The sequence below is a fragment of the Chiloscyllium plagiosum genome, unplaced genomic scaffold (genome assembly GCF_037043375.1).
Source record: "Chiloscyllium plagiosum isolate Xiang-an unplaced genomic scaffold, Cpla_swu_hap1 HiC_scaffold_17, whole genome shotgun sequence".
Taxonomy (NCBI): domain Eukaryota; kingdom Metazoa; phylum Chordata; class Chondrichthyes; order Orectolobiformes; family Hemiscylliidae; genus Chiloscyllium; species Chiloscyllium plagiosum.
Genome location: NW_028270155.1, coordinates 75,917,929 through 75,939,220, shown reverse-complemented (window position 1 = coordinate 75,939,220; position 21,292 = coordinate 75,917,929). Strand labels below are relative to the sequence as shown.

Below are 21,292 nucleotides of genomic sequence, written 5' to 3'. Positions count from 1 at the left end.
GGAATAAACATGCTGTAGAATCCAAACAGGCTGCAGCTACAGACAGACACTACGCAATTGACTCAGCAGCTGCAGACCATATAATATACCTGAATTTGAATGGAACGGAATCGACCTGAAATGACATCCCCATGACAATCAGAAACATCGAGTTGTTTACTAGACACGGGGCGCCTCACACTCTTATTTGGAGAGAGCTACTTGACCTACGTGCTCCCGACAAATTCCAGGAGTAGATGCTCAAGGACCACCTCGCCATCAATACGTCAATGCCTGGTTGAATCCGATTGATCAGGCTGATCAAGCCCTGATCGATCTCCTGGAGGACATCAAAGACCCTCCCAAAAGGGTGCAAAGACTTCTAAGTGTAAGAATCGCCACAACACCATTCTTAGTACAGTAACTCGAGCCCACCCATCATGAAGAGAACACATACTTGGGACCACCAGCAGGAGAAGACCAGACAATCATCACCATGTGGATCAAGGCCAAGACCTAGAGTGGTGGTACATGACCATCCACTTGTTGTTTAGATTTATAATGTGAATTGTTAGTTTGTAGAGTATTTCATTATATTAATATTAATGGTGTTAAATATTACCGTTTATTACTATTGAGAGTTGACTTGCAGTTTCTTTGCTAGATGTAAGTTATAACACACTGTGGGGCAGACAAAACAAGAGAATGCAACATAGATTTACAAGAATTATATCATGAACTAAATTATGAGAATGTATTATATAAACTAAAATTGCACTCCCTGAAAGTTAATATATTGAACAGTGATTTCAGTGAGGTTTTCAAGTTTTAAGGCAAACAAATTGAGCAGAGAGAAACTATTTCCAGTTCTTATGAATTCTGGACTAGGTCTAATAACCAGACTCAGACCTTTTAGGGGCAAAAATAAGAAACAGAATAGTAGAAGTTTGGAGTTGCCCTTCACAGATGGCAATTCTTGGAATATTGAATGCTAATTTTATTAGTGACCTTGACAGATTTATGTGAAAAGAAAGCATGAAGGGATATGGGGCAATGTGGCTATGAGGACATAAGTTATAGATTACAAATGATCACACTGAATAGTGGAACACTTATAAACTGTGAAACTGTTGTATTTGTTTGCTGTTTGTTTTGTACCAGCATTGCATTTACTTTTAATTTAAAGAACTAGCTGAAAGTTAAGGCCATACCTTTTATGTTTCTCGGGAGATCCAGGTAGATTCTGGGAAAGATTCCTTCCCCCTTCAGGCTAATACTCTCAGGTTCAAAGTAAGAGACTTGAATCTCAAAGCTCTTATGAAAGGCCTCTGGTACTCCAGGCAAATAAGAAACCTTCAGCTTCTGCTCCGAATTTGCTGCAATGTAACCCTAAAATGACAGTTGATTGCAGAGGAATAAAACACTCTAATGTTAATGAAAATAAGTGGTGCTGTATCAATAATAGAGCCACCAACATTAGAAAATTTGGGTGATTACAGTGAATGTTTAAAAGTCAGAAAACATCGTTAAAATTGTCACTTGGGAGTGCAGCATGAATATTTCTGAAAAGAGAGACTTGTTCCTGAACATTTTCATCTTGCACTTATCAAGACAATGCAAGAATGCCAAATTTCAGATGATCACAATATGTTACACTGTCAGAGAAGAGCTGAGCAGAGGGAGTTGATTAATTGATTCTGATTGGCTAAGGTGTTGCTATGGCGAGATTAATGGAGAGCTACAGGCCATGCTACTCCCAGGTAACTTGAAACAAGCACACAACCTGAGAACCCCATTGTTAACAGCCTGTGTTTCTCTCCACAGATACCAGCAAGACCCACCAAGTGTTATCTGCAACTGTTATTTGTATTCTAGTTTTTTTTTGTTCCCCAAAATTGCCGATGATCTATTTATCTGTGAATGACTTATACATCATATAAATAGATAATTGACTATTGCACTCAATGTGGCAACAAAGTACAGACAAGGATCACCTCCATGGTCACCATCTGATAAATCCTTTATCAAAGGAGTGACGATGCTGCTCCTTTAATAAGGTTATGCTGCCCTTGGCTTTTTTTTCAGATAGGTCATAAAAGCCGCGATTCTGATAAGTCTGGGTTTAACTACTTGAGAATGCTTTCAATTTTTTAAAAGCACTAGTACCATGAAAGGGGAGTAGCCAGTTCTCCCAGCCCAGCTTTTCTTTGGTTTGGTTTTAGCAGTTTGGCTGTTCACTGAAAGCAGTCAGTCAGTTGTGAAGCTGCTGGACACAAAGAAGCAGGTCCATGCTGATCCTCCCTCTCTCTGACATCTCTCCTACAAGAACCTGTGTTGGATTTTTCCTTTTTTGTGCAAAGGGGTGTTTATGTGGATTGCAAGTATTTTGAACAGCATCGTTAAGCTGGGATAACCAGTTGGGTTTTCGGATAGGTTATTATTCTGTATTCTGTTCTTTTTTGTTTGTGTTTCATTCGGTAATCGTGTAAATAAATTCTGTTTTGTTTAAAAGTAATTGGCTGGGTCAGCTGCAGCACTCCTGGAATATCCACTTTACATCTGCTTAAAAAAACTAGCCAAGTTAGGGCCCAGGCTATTTTCTTTAAGTATTTTGAGGGGGACTGGCCTAGTCCATGACAGAGGTAACAAACAAATTAAGGTGCAGTGACAGCATCTTCAATAAGACATCTCCTGCAGGAACAATGTTCATTTTGCCCTCACCTCATAGTTCCCTTATCTTCACAATCAACAATCATAAGAGAAAGCACTAACCGAGCAAGGAGTAACAAGTGGCACTCCTGGTACAGGCTCTTGCTTAGCCGTCTGGTCAAGGTGCAAAACAGTGAAGTCAAATCCCACTTTTCCAGTATTCATCAGGGTTAGTTCAGCCACAGCAACAAGGCTAAATAGCTAGAAGAAGAAAAGAAAGCAAAGGTTATATTTCTTGAATCAAATGGATAGACTATCTCACAGCCTTGAAGCACAGTACAGTCAGCAGTGTCGTCTTTCTCTTGTGGCAAAGTGCCCACATCTTGAGATCATTACAAAATGCTGGGTCCACTACTTCTCATCATTTATATGAATGATTTGGATGTGAACATAGGAGGTATAGTTAGTAAGTTTGCAGATTACACCAAAATTGGAGGCATAGTGGACAGCGAAGAAGGTTCAGAGCACAACAGGATGTTGATCAAATGGCCCATTGGGCTATGAAGTGGCAGATGGAGTTTTAATTTCAATAAATGTGAGGTGCTGCATTCTGGAAAAGCAAATCTAAGTGGGGCTTATACACTTAATGGTAAGGTCCTGGGGAGTGTTGCTGAACAAAGAGACAGTTCAGCAGTGCAGGATCATAGCTCCTTGAAAGTAGGGTCGCAGATAAATAGGATAGTGAAGGTGGCATTTGGCATGCTTCTCTTTGTTGGTCAGAGTATTGAGTATAGGATTTGGGAGGTCATGTTGCAGCTGTGCAGGACATTAGTCAGGCCATTTTGGAATATTGCATACAGTTCTGATCTCCTTCCTATCCGAAGGATGTTGTGAAACTTGAATGTGTTCAGAAAGGATTTACAAGGATGTTGCCAGGGTTGGAGAATTTGAGCTGCAGGGAGAGGCTGAATAGGCTGGGGCTGTTTTCCCTGGAACGTTGGAGGCTGAGGGGTGACCTTATAGAGGTTTATAAAATCATGAGGGACATGGATAGGATAAATAGACAGGGTCTTTTCTCTGGGGTGGGGGAGTCTAGAATTAGAGAGTGAGAGGGGAAAGATATAAAAGGGACCTTAGGGGCAACTTTTTCACACAGAGGATTGTGCATGAATGGATTGAGCTGCCAGAGGAAGTAGTGAGGCTTGTACAATTGCAGCATTTAAAAGGCATCTGGATGGGTAAATGAATAGGAAGGGTTTAGAGGGATATGGGCCAAATGCTGGCAAATGGAACTAGATTAGGTTAGGATACCTGGTCGGGATGGACGAGTTGGACCAAAGGGTCTGTTTCCGTGCTGTACATGTCTATGACTATGAAAATGTTAGACTATCTAATTTACAGATATACCTCCAAGTTCTTACTGCCATTGGGAGTGAACTCATGCAGGACATAAATAACATGCAAGATACAGACATTAATAACATCAAAGTAAGGTAAGGGACAGTATGCTCAGTGATGTTAAGGGCAAATTTGAGATGAATAATGGAAACTCTTAATTGGAAGATTAATATTTACTTATACATAGAAGATTCACAGTTGTGCGCTCTGGCAGTGTTGCTTTGTTCCCAGTTCAAAATAAAATTGTGTGCAATTTCACAGGAAATTGGCCCAAGCAGGCCCTGTATGTCCTTTGAGATAGCAGCACAAGTTTGTGGAGAAGAGGTGAGCAGTTCTTGTTTGTGGCAGGAACAGTATTTATCCACCAAAAATAAATGCCTGCTTTGGTCTTTTGTCTCATTGATGTTTGTTGGACAATTGCATACCAATTTTCTACACTACAGTAGTGCCAACACTGCAGAGGTGTGCATTGATTGTAAAACACTTACAAACAGCCAGGGATTATAAAACTATACAAGTGCAAGATTTCTTATAAAATTTTTGGTTTCTTAGTAAGGTACCAAAGATAAAACTGTTAAAAGGTATTTAAGAGCTGTATAGTTGATAGGGAAGTGCAGGCATCTTTTCTTGATGGTTCTACTTATATTTGCTAATGAACCTTTTTTTTGAAAGCACCCATGTGACTCTGTTAGCATCCTGTAAAGAGCTTGACTGGTCATTTGTTCTTACTCACATTCTTATGTGGAAGGTGGGAAGGGAAGGAAAGGAAAGGGTAAAACTCCACAAAGTCTACAAAATCACAGGATGGATAGAGATAAGCTTTTACCCAGGATGCGGGATTCAATAATGAGAGGTCATGCGTTCAAGGTGAGAGGAGAAAGGTTTAAGGGGGATACATGCGGAAAGTACTTTACACAGAGGCTGGTAAGTGCCTGGAACGCTTTGCCAGCAGACGTAATAGAGGCAGGCACAGTAGATTCATTTAAGGTGGGGTGCAGAGGGATACAGATCCTTAGGAATTGGGCGTTAGGTTTAGACAGTGGATTTGGATTGGCTCAGGCTTGGAGGGCCAAAGGGCCTGTTCTTGGGCTGTAAATTTTCTTTGTTCTTTGTTCCAAGAAGTATAATGACCAATGGGAAGCAAAGCTGCAGGTTAACATCTGCAGGGGGTGGATTCAACTGTGTTGAAAAACATGAAAACACGGGAAACTCAGGAGAGGTTATTAAAGTCTCCAGCACACAATATTGGACAGAGTGTTTGGAAAGAGTCAGGGATCAAATTTCAAACACATTGGATAAATGAGGATCAATGAGAAGAAGACGGTCAATACAGGACTCTAGGTGTTGTGTCTGAATGTGTGTAGTAAACGAAATAAGGTAAATGAGCTTGTGGCTAAAATCAGAATTGGCAGGTATGATGTGGTGGGCACCATGGAAATGTGGCTGCAAGGGGGTGAAGACTGCGAGATAAATAGCCAAGGATATGCATCCTATCAAAAAAACAGGCAGGTGGGCAGAGGGGGTTGGGTTGCCTTGTTTGTAAAAAATGAAACTAAGCCAATAGTAACAAAAGAAGTAGGGTTAGATGATGTGGAATATGTGTGGGTACAGTTCAGGAACCACAAAGTTAGAAAACACATAATGGGAATTATCTACAGCAGTAGTCATGATAAGACACACCGAAAGACAGAAAAAGTTTGTGAGAAAGACAAGATTACAGTGATCTCTGGGGGATTTCAATACGCAGGTGGACTGGGAAAATCAGTGGTAGTGGATTTCAAGAAGAGGAATTTGTGGAATGTACACACGATGGCTTTTTGGAGCAGCTTGTGGTGGGGCCCACAAGGGCCAGGCAGTTCCAGATTTAGTGTTAGGCAGTGAGGCAGACTTAATAAGGGAGCTTAAGGTGAAGGAACTCTTTTGAGGCAGTGACCATAATATGATAGAATTTACTCTGGAATTTGAAAGGAAGGAAGAAGGTGGAATCAGATGCAACAGCATTACAGTTGACTAAAGGCACCTACAGAGGCATGAGGGAGGAGCTGACCAGAATTAACTGGGAGAGGAGCCTAGCAGGAAAGACAGTGGAACAGCAATGGCAGGATTTTCTGGAAATAATTTGAGAGACACAGCAAAAATTCATCCCGAGGTAAAAGAAGCACGCCAAAGGCAAGATGAGGCAACCATCATGTCTGATCAGGGAAGTCTGGGAAAGCATAAAAGCAAAAGAAAAAGCATATAATGTAGCAAAGGGAATCCAGAGAATTGGGAAGCGGACAAAGACCAACAGAGGACAAAAAGAAAGAAATAAGGAGGGAGAAGACTAAATATGAGCGTAAGCTAGCCAGTAATATTAGGAAGGTTTGCAAGAGTTTCTTTAGATATAAAAAGGGCAAAAAAAGAGGCAAAGGTGAGCATTGGGCTGCTGGAAAATAATGCTGGAGAAGTAGTAATGGTGAACAAACAAATGGCTAAGGAACTAAATAAGTACTTTGTGTCAGTCTTCATGGTGGAAGACATAAGTAAATTTCCAAAGATTCAAGACAGTCAGGGGGCCATCATTAAAAGGAGAAGGGGTCAGAAAAACTGAAAGGCCTGGAAGTGAATAAATCACATGAATCAGATGGGCTACGCTCTAGAATTCTGAAGGAGATAGCAGAAGAGATACTGGAGGCTTTAGGAGTGATCTTTCATGTATCACTGGAGTCAGGGAAGGTGCTGGAGGACTATAAAGTCACAAATGTAACCCTCCATTTAAGAAGGGAGTAAGGCAAAAGATGTAAAATTATAGGCCAATTAGCCTGCCCTCAGTCATTGGTAAGATTTTGGAGTCCATTATGAAGGATGAGATTTCTGAATACTTGAAAGTGCATGATAAAGTAGAGCGAAGTCATCATGGTTTCATCAAGAGGAGGTCATGCCTGAAAAATCTGTTAGAATTCTTTGAAGAGGTAATAAGCAGGTTAGAACAAAGATAATCAATGGATGTTAGCTATCTGGACTTTCAGAAGGCCTTTGATAAGATGCTGCACAGGAGGCTGCTGAGTAAGGTAAGGTCCCATTGACTTAGAGGCAAGGTACTAGCATGGATAGAAGATTGGCTGTCTGGCAGAAGGCAGAGAGCGGGGATAAAAGGGTCCTTCTCAGGATTGATGCCAGTGACTAGTGGTGTTTCACAAGAGTCAGTGTTGGGACCACAACTTTTCATTTCTGGGCAAAGGATCATGATCTGGACAAAGGAACTGAGGAAATTCTGGCTAAATATGCAGATGATACAAAGTTAGGTAGAGGGGCGGGTAGAATTGAGGAGGCAGGTTAGGAGAGTGGGCAAAGAAGTGGCAGATGAAATACCATGTCAGAAAGTGTGAGGTCATGCACTTCCGTAGGAAGAGTACAGACATGAAGTATTATCAAAAGTGGGAGGAAATTCAGAAGTCTTAAGTGCAAAGGGACTTGGGAATAGACCTTAAGGTGAAGGAATCAAGCCTAAGAAAACTTCAAAACTCATTAACTATAGGAGAGTGCCATATCTCACTTGACCTTTAGTATGAGCTGTTAATGTACTGATATATTACCATGGAAGCAATGTACACTTCTAACTTTATTCAAAATATATTGTAACTGTTTAGACTTTTATCTTTGAACAGGCATATTGTTAATTCCTTTGGCATTGTGCATACTTTGAACCTAAAACTACAGTTTGGCTTCATGGTTAAACTTGGCCTGTAGTTCTAAGGGCAGGAAAAGTCAACATGTGCAAATTAAGATAAAAGAACCTTTGTCTCCAAAGTTTTATTTGAGTGAGCTATTGCCATGCCACAAAGGGGCAGGGTGAGGTTTGTCAATGCAGTTCTTGAACAGGAGAGGCACTGAGCAGATCAGAGCAATAGCCCTGCATGAAGACAGGAATTAGGAGCAAATTGCCCCAACTTCAAACCATTTGGAAAGGCCCCAGTGGACACGAAGACCTTAAAGGTAACATTAATTCAAGGAAGGAGGGAGACGGCAAAATCTGTAATTGGGAAAATGATAGAATCTATTGTTAAGGAAGTAATAGCAGCATCATAATACGTCAGACAGCATCAAAATGGCTTTGTCATACTTGAAAAATATATCAACAGCCTATGAGGATTGAACAAGCAACATAGATAAAGGAGTGTCAGTATTTGAAGCATATTTGAAATTTCAAACAAATTTGATATGGTGCCACACAAGAAATTAATCCACAAGGTTATAATGAAAAAAAACTGCATATATTCAATGAATCAAACTGCATGCATTCATTGAATGATACCAATTCAATGAGTAGAGCTAACCAAAGTTCTCTACAGCTCCAACAAGACCTCACTACTCTGATAATCCATGCTACAGTTTGTGAATACAAAGATCCCTCATGCGTTCTTAACTACCCTATTAACCTGCCTTCAGGGATCTATGCATAAGCATCCCAAGACTCCTCTTTTCCTCTGAGCTTCCTAGTGTCCTGCCATTTACTGAATTCTCCCTTGTCTTGTTACTTCTTCCAAAGAGTATCACCTCACACTTTCCATGGTTAAATTTTATCTGCCACTGATTTGCCCATCCGATCAACCTGCCTATATCTGCCTGTATCCTGAGACCTTCCCCCTCACTATTAACTACCCACCAATCTTTCATGTCATCCACAAACGTACTTATCATCCCCCACATTCTCATTTTCATCATTTATAAGTAGCATGTTACTTAAATAGAAGATGCACTATTTTAAAGCATTGTTTCCCAGTTCTAATCTTTCTCTGAAGGTGACACATCATAAATGAAGCTATCATGCCCGCCTCTACCACCTCCCCTGGCAATGTAATTCCAGGCACCCACCACCCTCTGCATAAAGAACTTTCCACGGATATCTCCCTTAACCTTTTTCCCTCTCACTTTGAACTCGTGACCCCTAGTAATTGAGTTCAGCACTCTGGGAAAAAGCTTTCTGCTATCCATCCTGTCTATACCTCATGATTTTGTCAACCTCAATCAGGACCCCCTCAACCTCTGCCTTTCTAATGAAAATAATCCTAATCCACTCAACCTCTCTTCATAGCTAGCACCCTCCATATCAGGCAACATCCTGATGAAATTCCCCTGCACCTTCTCAAAAGCATCCACATTTTTTTGGTAATATGGCGACCAGAACTGTACGTAATATTCCAAATGTGGCCGAACCAAAGTCTAATACAACTGTAACATGACCTGTCAACTCTTATACTCAATATCGATGAGGGAAAGCACGCTGTGTGCCTTCTTGACCACTCTACTGACCTGTGTTGTCACCTTTCAGGGAACAATGGACTTGAACACCCAGATCTCTCTGTATATCAATTTTCTCCAGGATTTTTCCACATACCGTATACTTCGCTCTTGAATTGGATCTTCCAAAATGCATCACCTTGCATTTTCCTGAATTGAACTCCATCTGATATTTCTCCACCCAAACTCTCCAATCTATCTATATTCTGCTGCATTCTCTGACAGTCCCTTTCACTATCTGCTACTCCACCAATCTTAGTGTCATCTGCAAACTTGCTAATCAGACCACCTATACCTTCCTCCAGATCATTTATGCATATCACAAACAACAGTGATCCCAGCATGGATCCCTGTGGAACATGACTGGTCACAGTTCTCCATTTTGAGAAACTCTCTTCCACTACTACTCTCTGTCTCCTGTTGCCCAGCCAGCTTTTTATCCATCTCAGAAGTACACCCTGAAACCCATGCGATTTCATTTTCTCCAACAGCCTACCATGGGGAACCTTATCAAATGCCTTACTGAAGTCCATGTATATTACATCTACAGCCCTTCCCTCATCAATCAACTTTGTCACTTCCTCAAAGAACTCTGTTAAGTTGGTAAGACATGATCTTCCCTGCACAAAACCATGTTGCCGATCACTGATAAGCACATTTTCTTTCAAATGGGATTGGTCTTAACCCTCAGTATCTTCTCCAACAGCTTCCCTACCACTGACATCAGGCTCACAGTCTATAATTATCTGAATTAGCCCTGCTCCCCTTCTTAAACATGGGGACAACATTAGCAATTCTCCACTCCTCTGGGACCTCACCCATGTTCAAGGATGCTGCAAAGATATCTGTTAAGGCCCCAGCTATTTCCTCTCTCGCTTCCCCCAGTAACCTGGAATAGATCCCACTCGGACCTGGGATCTTGTCCACCTTAATGCCTTTTAGAATACACAACACGTCCTCCCTCCTTATGCTGACTTGATCTAGAGTAATAAAACATTTATCCTTAACCTCAACATCCGTCATGTCCTTCTCCTCAGTGAATACCGATGCAAAGTACTCATTAAGAACCTCACCCATTTTCTCTCACTCCATGCATAACTTTCCTCCTTTGTCCTTGATTGGGCCAAACCTTTCTCTAGTTACCCTCTTGCTTGTTATATCTGAATAAAGGGCTTTGAGAAGTTCCTTAACCCTGTTTGCTAAAGATATTTCATGACCCCTTTTCGCTCTCTTAGTTTCTTGTTTCAGATTGGTCCAACATTTCCGATATTCTTCCAAAGCTTTGTCTATCTTCAGTCACCTAGACCTTATGTATGCTTCCTTTTCCCTTTTTAGCTACTCTCAGAATTTCACCTGTCATCCACGGTTCCCTAATCTTGGCATTTCTATCCCTCATTTTCATAGGAATATGTCTTGCCTGCACTCTCATCAACCTCTCTTTAAAGTTTCTCACACATCAAATGTGGATTTACCTTCAAACAGTTGCTCCCAATCTATATTCCCCAGTTCCTGCCAAGTTTTGGTATAGCTAGTCTTCTCTCCATTTAGCACTCTTCCATTAGGACCACTCTCCGTGGAGCCAAGCAGATGTGAACCTTCATAGTGACCAGAGAATCATGCAGCATGGAAACAGATTCTTCACTCCAACTCATCCATGTGACCAGACATTACAATCTCATTTAGTCCAATTTGCCAGCATTTGGCCCACATTCCTCGAAGCCCTTCCTATAATCCAGTCACTTTATAGTAGATGCCTCAGGAGAATATCTTTCTGATTTCCTTTGATCTCCCTATTGGGGAAACCTTTCACTTGTTAACTCACTGTCAATACAAGATTGATTTCTTTATTGCTAATTTAAGGAATGTGGACATCACTGGCTAGGGCAGCATTTATTGGTCATCCCTAATTGCATTGTTTTGGGTCTGGAGTCATAAATAGGCAAGACCAGAAAAGGACAGCAGATTTTCTTCACTAAAGAACATTAAGTGAACTAGATGGGTTTTTACAACAATCAATAGTCACGGCATTATCGTCATTTGGCTAGCTGTGTTCTTTAAAATTTCATATTTTCTTTGACTGTAAATATCACCATCTACCATAATGGAACTTACTGGATTCTGGATTACAAGTCAAGTGACGTTACCACTAGACCTCTGATGACTGTGCTTTTGGGCAATTGAACCAAGATTCCTCCACTGCCTGGTAACATAATTTCACATTCATACGTTTATACCAAGACAGTGTGTATCAGTCAGTCAACCATTCTGACTTCAAGTTTTTTTTTTGTTTTCAGAGAGGTAACTCTTTCATACTCAAGTAATCTTACATTCGTCTTCTTTTGTGCCATCGAGACAATTATCATGCCTGATCAAAATGGCTGAATGCTTCTGGTCCAAGTAGGATCCAGCAATGGTCTAAAGGTGACTCTCCTCCTTAGTATGTATAGAAGCAGATTTCCTTCACCCAGCACCTCTCCACAGTGCATGGTTATGATGGAATGTGCAGCAACTGGTGGTGCAGATAAACATCCCTTCATCCAAGTACAATGCACCATTAAGACAACCTGTATTTGTTCATAAGATTTTCAAAGCTCTTTTAAAGACTTGGATGTATATACATATTTTCATGAGCCATTCATCAAACTCAGACAGGAGTGCTATCACAGGTGCAGCTGCTCAATGATAAAAGTGGCATTGTAGAAACTGAATATTATTTTTAGGTATGCTCAAATTTTATGTTAAATGTGAACAAAGTTTAGTGAGAGAATGTTTGATTCAAAACACAGCTGATTTTATATTGAAGGAAAATGTGTTATCCAAGAAAAAGCCAATGAGTTACCCAATCAGAGCTAAGCCATCGTTCATTGCTGAAGGATCGTTATGTGTCCTCCCCAGACAGCATCTCCATCAAAATGAAGATGGTCCCCAGGTTCAGGCCAGCTTTACACTAGTCCAGCACAGCCTGCTCCTATTTTCATACCTTTTAATTTAGATTGATGTTCAAGCATCAGGGTACAGTGTTAGTCGATGGCAAAAATCCAAACTGGAAAAGCATCCATTCAGGCAAGAAAAATGACATCAAATGTGTTCTGACAATATTGTTTTCATTATAAAATGTCGTGTTCTTAAATAAAGACAGCTACTTTGTCATCTTGCCTGAAGTAGCTGAAATCATAAGGGAAGTTTCAGGTGGAGAATATTGTACCTTATAATGCACCATTTGATAACTATTTGAAACTGAAACAAGTGCAAGGTTATGGGGAGCGAGTGTGGTGGTGGAATTTGTGTTGGTTTGCTCTTGTAAACAGTTAGCACAGAAATACTACTTGTAATCTGCAAACATCACAGGATCTATGAAGCAGCTATCAGTAAATGATCACTAACCTGGTAACCATAGTCAATCTCGTTTCTGTCAAAAGCATATTTGATGAATGATGCCTCTCCTTTTAGTGAAACCTGATATGCTGGCCCACCTTCCACCTCACATATTGCTTCCACCTCACTCATAATGTTCGCATGGCCGTAAAATGTAAAGGTCACCTGTTGACTTTCATTCGGATGCAGAAGACCAAACAGCGGGAGAATGTCAAACACCTATCAGACAGAGAGATGCAGTTTAAATAATAAAAGAACTAGAACTTATAGCATATATGTTTCACAAACTTCGGATGTTTGAAAATCTTTCAGGTAAAATGAAATCAGAAACAAAGACAGAAATTGCTGGAAAAGTTCAAGAGGTCTATCAGCATCTGTGGAGAGAAATCAAGAGTTAGCATTTGGGGTCCAGTGACTCTTCCTCAGAACTAATGGTAGCTAGAAAAATGTTGGTTTTAATGCAGAAGATAGTTTGGGGGGAGGGGTTAAGGAGTAAATGATAGGCGGGGAGAAAGCCAAAAGAGTCAGAAGAACAGTTAGACAGATGAAGGAGTGGATAACAATTGGGCTGAAAGGATGAATAATTATTAATGAGGACTGTTAGTGGCTAACAATGGGTTATGTGTAATAGCAGACCAGGTGATAACAAGGTCTAGAGTATGGGGTCTTGGAGTAAGGACATGGGAGAAGCTCAAGCCCTCAAGTTGGTGAGCTTGATATTGTGTCCAAAAGGCTACAGGGTTCCAAGGGGAAAATGAGATGCTGTTCTTTCAGCTTGCACTGACCTTTGCAGCAAGCCTGAGCTGGAGATATTGGCCAGGATACATGGCGGGGTGTTGAAGTGGCAGAGTACTGGAAGCTCAGGGTCTTTTCCCAGACAGGTCACCCAGTCATCGTTTTGTTTACCCAATGCAGTCGAGACCACATTGTGAGCAGTGAATGCAGTAGACTAGATTGAATGAAGTGCAGGTAAAGTGCTGCTTCACCTGGAAGGTGTGTTTGGGTCTCTGGACACTGAGAAGGGAGGAAATAAAAGAACAGGGTTACACCTTCTGCAGTTGCAGGGGAATGTGCCATAGAGCTGTCTGCTTGTTTTGGGGCGGTGGGCCTGACCCCAATTAATACCAGCACCCTCAGGGACAAAAGTATGGCCATTCAGGAGAGTTTCTGAGTCAGGTCTGTAAAGTTGGAGATTTTTCAAACTTCACACACCCAACTTGGGAGTGAAAATTTGACCTGTAGTCTCTAGTGACAGATCTATAATGCTGAGTAAACCTTGAATGGCAAAGATACAAATGCAACTGGACATGCAGTGAGAACAGGCAACACCTTTTAGTAACAAAATCTGATATTTCTCATCAGACTGCTAGCTCAGTATTAATAGCTTTCTGAAAAGAACTTTTAAAAATTGCCTTAGAGTTACATACACAATTTGCTGAGCCTACTTGATCAAGGTTAAAAATCCAGGTGCAGTTGATCAATCATATACAAGGTTAATAAATAGGATTAGTGAGGAGTATCAAATAAATAAAAATCATTGGAGAATGCCAACATGTCTTACTATAAGCCTGCGAGAGACTTTCATGAGATAGTTGCCATGGATATAAAAGTAAGGCACAAGAAAAGAAATATTTTCATTGCACATTTTGCAGAGATGGTGACCAGCTGTAGGATTTTCACAATAATGCTTTGGAAAGGCAAAAATTACCATCGAGAAAATAATGGAGAAATGGATTTGGACTACTTTGGATATCAAACAACGTTCTAACTCATAATGGAGAAGAATTCATGTGCTGGATCAACTATGAGCATCTTAAGGAAACAGCGTTTTCTGTGAATGGTGGGATAGCTCGAAGTAGAGGAGTTCAAACTCAGCAAATACTCTTTCCATCTGCTGTGAGACAAATGTACAACAAAAATTTAAAACATGCACAAGAATAAAATCCTCGCTTACAGAGACTACACGACTGAGAGATTTATTACATGTTTAGTGTCATTGTTAGTTGCATTGTCAAACTGTCCCTTACAGTGCAGGAGTAATCCAAGCAGATTATTTCTGCATGTGTGTTATGAATCACATGTTGAAACTTTATTGCTGGAACAGCACAGCAGGTCAGGCAGCATCCAAGGAACAGGAGATTCGACGTTTCGGTCACAGGCCCTTCTTCAGGAATGAGCAGAGAGTGTTCAGCAGGAGAAGATAAAAGGTAGGGAGGAGGGACTTGGAGGAGGGGCGTTATCTTCTCCTGCTGAACACTCTCTGCTCATTCCTGAAGAAGGGCCTGTGCCCGAAACGTCGAATCTCCTGTTCCCTGGATGCTGCCTGACCTGCTGTGCTGTTCCAGCAATAAAGTTTCAACTTTGATCTCCAGCATCTGCAGACCTCACTTTCTCCTCGAAGATTTCAACCTACTGCGAATCCTCTTACAAGGATGCCTTCCTTGAAGAAGCTCTCTGCCTCTCTCTACAAAGATTTCAGTGAGTCCCTCTCTCACTGCACACCCCAGGTCATCTCCTCTGCACAGAAGCCACCTATCACATTTCCAACGCCCCTCCTCCAAGTCCCTCCTCCCTACCTTTTATCTTCTCCTGCTGAACACTCTCTGCTCATTCCTGAAGAAGGGCCTGTGCCCGAAACGTCGACTCTCCTGTTCCCTGGATGCTGCCTGACCTGCTGTGCTGTTCCAGCAATAAAGTTTCAACTTTGATCTCCAGCATCTGCAGACCTCACTTTCTCCTCGAAGATTTCAACCTACTGCGAATCCTCTTACAAGGATGCCTTCCTTGAAGAAGCTCTCTGCCTCTCTCTACAAAGATTTCAGTGAGTCCCTCTCTCACTGCACACCCCAGGTCATCTCCTCTGCACAGAAGCCACCTATCACATTTCCAACGCCCCTCCTCCAAGTCCCTCCTTCCTACCTTTTATCTTCTCCTGCTGAACACTCTCTGCTCATTCCTGAAGAAGGGCCTGTGCCCGAAACGTCGAATCTCCTGTTCCCTGGATGCTGCCTGACCTGCTGTGCTGTTCCAGCAATAAAGTTTCAACTTTGATCTCCAGCATCTGCAGACCTCACTTTCTCCTCGAAGATTTCAACCTACTGCGAATCCTCTTACAAGGATGCCTTCCTTGAAGAAGCTCTCTGCCTCTCTCTACAAAGATTTCAGTGAGTCCCTCTCTCACTGCACACCCCAGGTCATCTCCTCTGCACAGAAGCCACCTATCACATTTCCAACGCCCCTCCTCCAAGTCCCTCCTCCCTACCTTTTATCTTCTCCTGCTGAACACTCTCTGCTCATTCCTGAAGAAGGGCCTGTGCCCGAAACGTCGAATCTCCTGTTCCCTGGATGCTGCCTGACCTGCTGTGCTGTTCCAGCAATAAAGTTTCAACTTTGATCTCCAGCATCTGCAGACCTCACTTTCTCCTTATGAATCACATGGACAACCAATTTAATACGATCAGTCCGACTCTCCGTCTGGTGCAATTGTTGATACTGGAATATGAACTTGTACGCTAAGCGTGTTTCAGCAAAACATAACAGATAACAACCATCCTCTCGTACATTCCTCACAGCAATATCTTGACCAGTCAGAGTTAACCTGCCTGGTATAAATTTAAAGCTTGGCAGTTAACTGTCATCTTCTAAATAGTACATTCTCTATGGCAATGTCTCTATCAATCAGAGTCCACTGGCCAAATAGCCAGCATGATCTTCTCACATTGCTTAAAAACGCTGAATATCTTTGATTTTTTTTTCAGCAACACTCAAATTGTAAATTAAATGTGTTTAATTGTATGCAGGCGATGAGCAGTAACTGGAGATTCATTTATACCCATATAAATAGAAACAGGTTAAAACAGTTCTTCTTGGGTTAGGCGATATATGTTTGCAGTGTGCAATTGTAAATAAGACGAAAGTGTGTAATAATTGACTCCAGTTCTATCTTTCTCCAACTGCTTTTCTGGGGAATACTATGGTCATCAGGGAAGGTCAACAAATAATAATTTATCTGTTATTTTCATCCTCTGCATATTATCAGCTCAATTTGTGCTTGTTTTTACTTATAAGTTAGATTCTTTATCTATTTAGACAAAACGCACAATCACATATTTCAAAGCACTCCATAGACAATTATTAGTTTGTAAATATATTCAATATGGTTTTCAATGTGCATAAGTAGTAGGCAATTTGTGAACAGCAAATTCCACAAACAGTGCTGCTTTGAGCTGAGCAGGAAGGATCGGCCTGTTTCAGTGATCACCAAAGACAACACATTTGGCAAGGTGGCAATTTCTCAATATTGTGCATCAGTCTAAGTAGAGGTGACATTTGCAAGCACTAGAGTGAGCTATAAACTCAACTACATTGTACAATTTAGAACTCTGCTAGTTGAGCCAACAACAAAATGAGAGATGGAAAGTCTTGAGACAGATGCGAAAAAATTACAGTCTCACAAGGGACTCTCACACAAATCTGTAACTGCATGGTTAAGATTTATTCCCAACCTGCAAAGAAGTTGAACTGCTGATCCATCAGATTTTTTGCTTGTGACAAGATGATGTAATCTTCATCACAGTAGAAAATGACATAGCATAAGGCACTTGTTATCAACAATTTTCAAAAATTCCAGTGAAACTTCCCTCTACATGCTCCGGTGTGTCTTGAGCCCCACTTAGACCTCAGCTCCATAAAACACCATTTTGAAATGATTGGTGAAATAACCAATCACTTGAAAAACTTGGCTCAGGAACAACACAGAAGAATATCCCTAACTAATATAATTCATTTATCAGTTGGGTCAGCAATGCACTTGGATATAAACGTACATGTGCTTTCTTCGGGAAAAAAAACCTAAAGCAAGAAGATGATTATTATTCACTGAGCATTCTCTCATGCATCTTAAGCAGGGTTTTAACTTAAGTAAATGACATGAGGTCACACAATTATTCTGATTTAATTGTTGCAAAATAGATTCCTAATTCAAACCTACGCAGCTTTCTCAGCATAAATGAATTTTAAAATATCCTCCAAGTCTAAACTTTTGAGTTTAAAACTTCTAGCATGGTAGGAATTAGAGAAATGTAGCAAATCTAAAAAATGCTTCATTTTATTTCGATAAGATAACCTTGTTTTAGGAGGATATTTGCATATCACAGGTGACCTCCACCAAATAAAAATTGTAATAGGTTCTGTGTATTGAAAATGCAGTAACAAAATGAGCTACAGCGTGATCCATGACATAAAAATTGACCTGAAGATTTATGATCAATGATGTTGGCTCAGGACCAACATTGGCCAGATCAATGGGGAGAATTCCACCGCTGTTCTTTGAGTGTTGACAGGGATCTTGTATGTTCACCGGACTGGACAGACTCAATTTAATGTTTCCTCTGAAAGACACCACATCCCTGACACCACAGCAGGCCCTTAGTGCATGACTGGATTATCAAATTGGATGAGCAATAAATCTATTTCACTAGGACTACCTACAATCCAAGAATTAGTTTCTAAAAAACAACCTGAAAATTCAGTCTGCAGCCGTAATAGGCTGAAACATCCAAACTAGTCTGATCTTAGTAGCTAAGCGGACTCAGTCTGGTTAGTACTTGGATAGGAGGCTGCCTGGGAGCAACAAGACTAAAGAACTCTTGTGGCACAGTGATAGTGTCCTTAGCTCTAAGCTAGGAGGCCTGGGTTCACGTCTCACCTGCTCCAGAGATGCGTAATAACATTTCTGAACAGTTTAATTCGAAAAATATCTGAAAGTTTATTGCTACTGGGAAACCAATACGCTGTTCACCCCCAGTGTCAGGAGACACTGATGTCGGGACCTTAATTAAGCATTATATATCTACATAAAGGTCAATTTTGAATAATATAATGAAAGAGAGAGAGATACATGTATGAATTTGGGGCAGATTATGAGAGGTGATTGCACATTAGACAAGGGGGTTCAAGAGGTTTGAGGCAAAGAAAGACAGAAAGAAAAGAATGAGCACTGGAAAGGACAATGTTGCAGTGTGTGAAACAATGAGATAGAAGTAAGAGCAAGGTGGATGGATGTATTTGAGTCAGGAAGATCTGCGTGAGCATCAAGTATTGTACATTTATCACCAGCAAAAAAATTTAAATTTCAATAAACTTGCAAATATCTGAAATGGTTTCTAAAAGTGTCATCAATATAAGACACTTATTAATAAATCAAAGGAATTCAGGAGAAACCTCTTTACTCAGTGAATGTTTAAAATATGGAGTCTGCTACACCTGAAATGGTTAAAGTGAATAGCATAGATGCATTTAGGAGGAGGCAACATATGTATATCAGGAACAACAGAACAGAGAAATGTTTGCAAGGTTATTATGAAGTATGTGAGAGGAAGCTCATGTGCATAAACACAGGCATGTGGCAACTGGGCTGAATGACTTGTTTCTGTAAATTCCAATAATTCCATACAACAAAGGTATTTTTTAAAAGAATTATCCTGTTCCTTACCTGCTCCACTCCTAATGCCACATTATTCTGCATTCGATTACAGCTCCAGGGAAGACACTTGCTGTCTTTAGTCTCATCTGGCACCAGTTTCCCTGCATTCTCACTTAACAAATTTACCTGTAAGGATAAACATTAGTCTGATTGCATTGCAGAAAATTAACAGCATTTCTTCCATATACCCTTATAGAAAACAGGACCGTCAGAATGCGAAATGCAGTGAATTTAGATCGGTGCAGCTGTATTGCAAATGCAACTTGCTGGGGGGATAAAATTCTTGGGGGATAAAATTTGGAATTTTTCATCAAAACAACACATCTTAATAAATAAATGTTATGGTATCCATTTACTTTTCACAACCGATAGATTTTTAGTTTAAGTCAGTGCAATTCTTTTTTAGAAAATGTATTTTGCATTCATTCACATTACGAGATCATCCTGACCATCAGATACAGCCACAATTGAAAGTCTCGAGAATATCCCCATAAGATTGATCATAAAACTAACTATTGCTCCACTGTACTATTTGCCATACTGTACATCAGTCATTGCTTGAGCACTTTACTTTGGTTTCTCCGTGCTGGAAAACTTTCCAGATCTTCAGTACTCTACCCCATGATGCTCTTGAGACTTATTATTCTCCTGACAAGGGAAAAAGTTCCAAAGTCTCCAGCAAAGGACTGCCAGACAATCTCACTCAAACACATTTCTCAAGAAATTGATTAGTCTCCACCACAGGGGGAAGCCAGACTAAACCCCATCCCCATGGAACCTATGCCCCATTTCCTTGTTGCACTGAAACAACAAGAGAATATAAGTTTAATTCACTTTATTTCAACTTTGCTTTGTTCTCAAAGGTGATTAAAGTTTTCAGAAAAAAAATGACATTCACTAAAAAAAATGATCAACCAGTCAATGCAACAGTAAAACAAGCAGGGAAGGGAAGCCCTGCAGGGAATGTGCAAGACATAACTTTACATCAAAGCTAAACACATGCCTCGATGTGCTCATTTCCCTAACCCCAGCCTGCTTGCAAATTGTTATGCCATCAACTGGTACATCATTTTCTTTACATTCCAACACTAATAAGAACACTATCTCAGGCAGAGTCTAGATTTATAGGGTACTGTTTTGTCACACTGAAACCCTCAGGCAACTGACTGTGTGGAATTTGCACATTCTCCCTGTGTCTGCGTGGGTTTCCTCCGGGTGCTCCGGTTTCCTCCCACAGTCCAAAGATGAGCAGGTCAGGTGAATTGGCCATACTAAATTGCCCGTAGTGTTAGGTAAGGGGTAAATGTAGGGGTATGGGTGGGTCGGTGTGGACTTGTTGGGCTGAAGGGCCTGTTTCCACACTGTAATATAGTCTAGTCTAATGTAGTCTAGTCTAGTCTAATATAGGAACTTTGATGAGAGCAAACAGAAATTATTTGTCTATCCCAGAAACATTTTTTTTCTTGCTATAAAGTCAGCCAATTCAGGAACAGTTTGGACATCAGGTATTCCAGGCTGTGCTTACAATAAGTTTCAGGAAAAGGGAAGGGCCACACACTGCTTGCACCATGAAGAGCAAATGTTGTTCATTCATTCCATGTGTAACTCTACACTATAAGAGATTCTTTGCTCATTGAGTATTGTTGTTTCAAGCTCAGCAGTTTTATTTGCAATTTTTTTAAAGTACTGTTTTGCCAATGCCTTCCATTTTCAGAAGCAGAGATAGGAAGCAGGTCCATAGTCTACTTCAGTCAGAATGGGAATCAATTCCACACTGTTGGCATTATTCTATGCCATACCAGCCATCATTTCAACTGAGCTGACTGGCCCCCTAGCAATTACCTGATGTTGGAACTCTCACTGTTTTTTTTTCATTTTTGGTTGAAAGTGTAAGACTTGAAGGTGACCTTTAAACTGTGACCTGCAGTTATTTTTAAAAAAAGAAGCAAGAACAAACAAATTGATATTTGTTTATGGGACCTTGCCTGAAAGTCAATTTCAGGTTCACTCTTGCTCAAGGAACACTTTCAGCTCTGGAAAAGTATTATGCTCAACTGGAGGCAGATATCTGGATGTTAACAGGGGTTATCACAGTGAGGCCGGTGCTAACAAGTCTATCAAAGAAAA

General features: G+C 40.7%; 1 protein-coding gene across 1 annotated transcript in view; it reads right to left on the bottom strand.

The window, feature by feature from the left end:
• Positions 1–21,292, bottom strand: part of hydin (HYDIN axonemal central pair apparatus protein) — a 905,740-nt gene that overhangs the window by 356,571 nt on the left and 527,877 nt on the right. Inside the window, exons 26-29 of the mRNA XM_043707374.2 lie at positions 19,175–19,291; positions 12,691–12,900; positions 2,752–2,889; positions 1,191–1,368 (exon numbers count right to left, since the gene is read on the bottom strand). Coding sequence (XP_043563309.2) covers positions 1,191–1,368; positions 2,752–2,889; positions 12,691–12,900; positions 19,175–19,291 — 643 coding nt within the window. The remainder of the gene's footprint in view (positions 1–1,190; positions 1,369–2,751; positions 2,890–12,690; positions 12,901–19,174; positions 19,292–21,292) is intronic.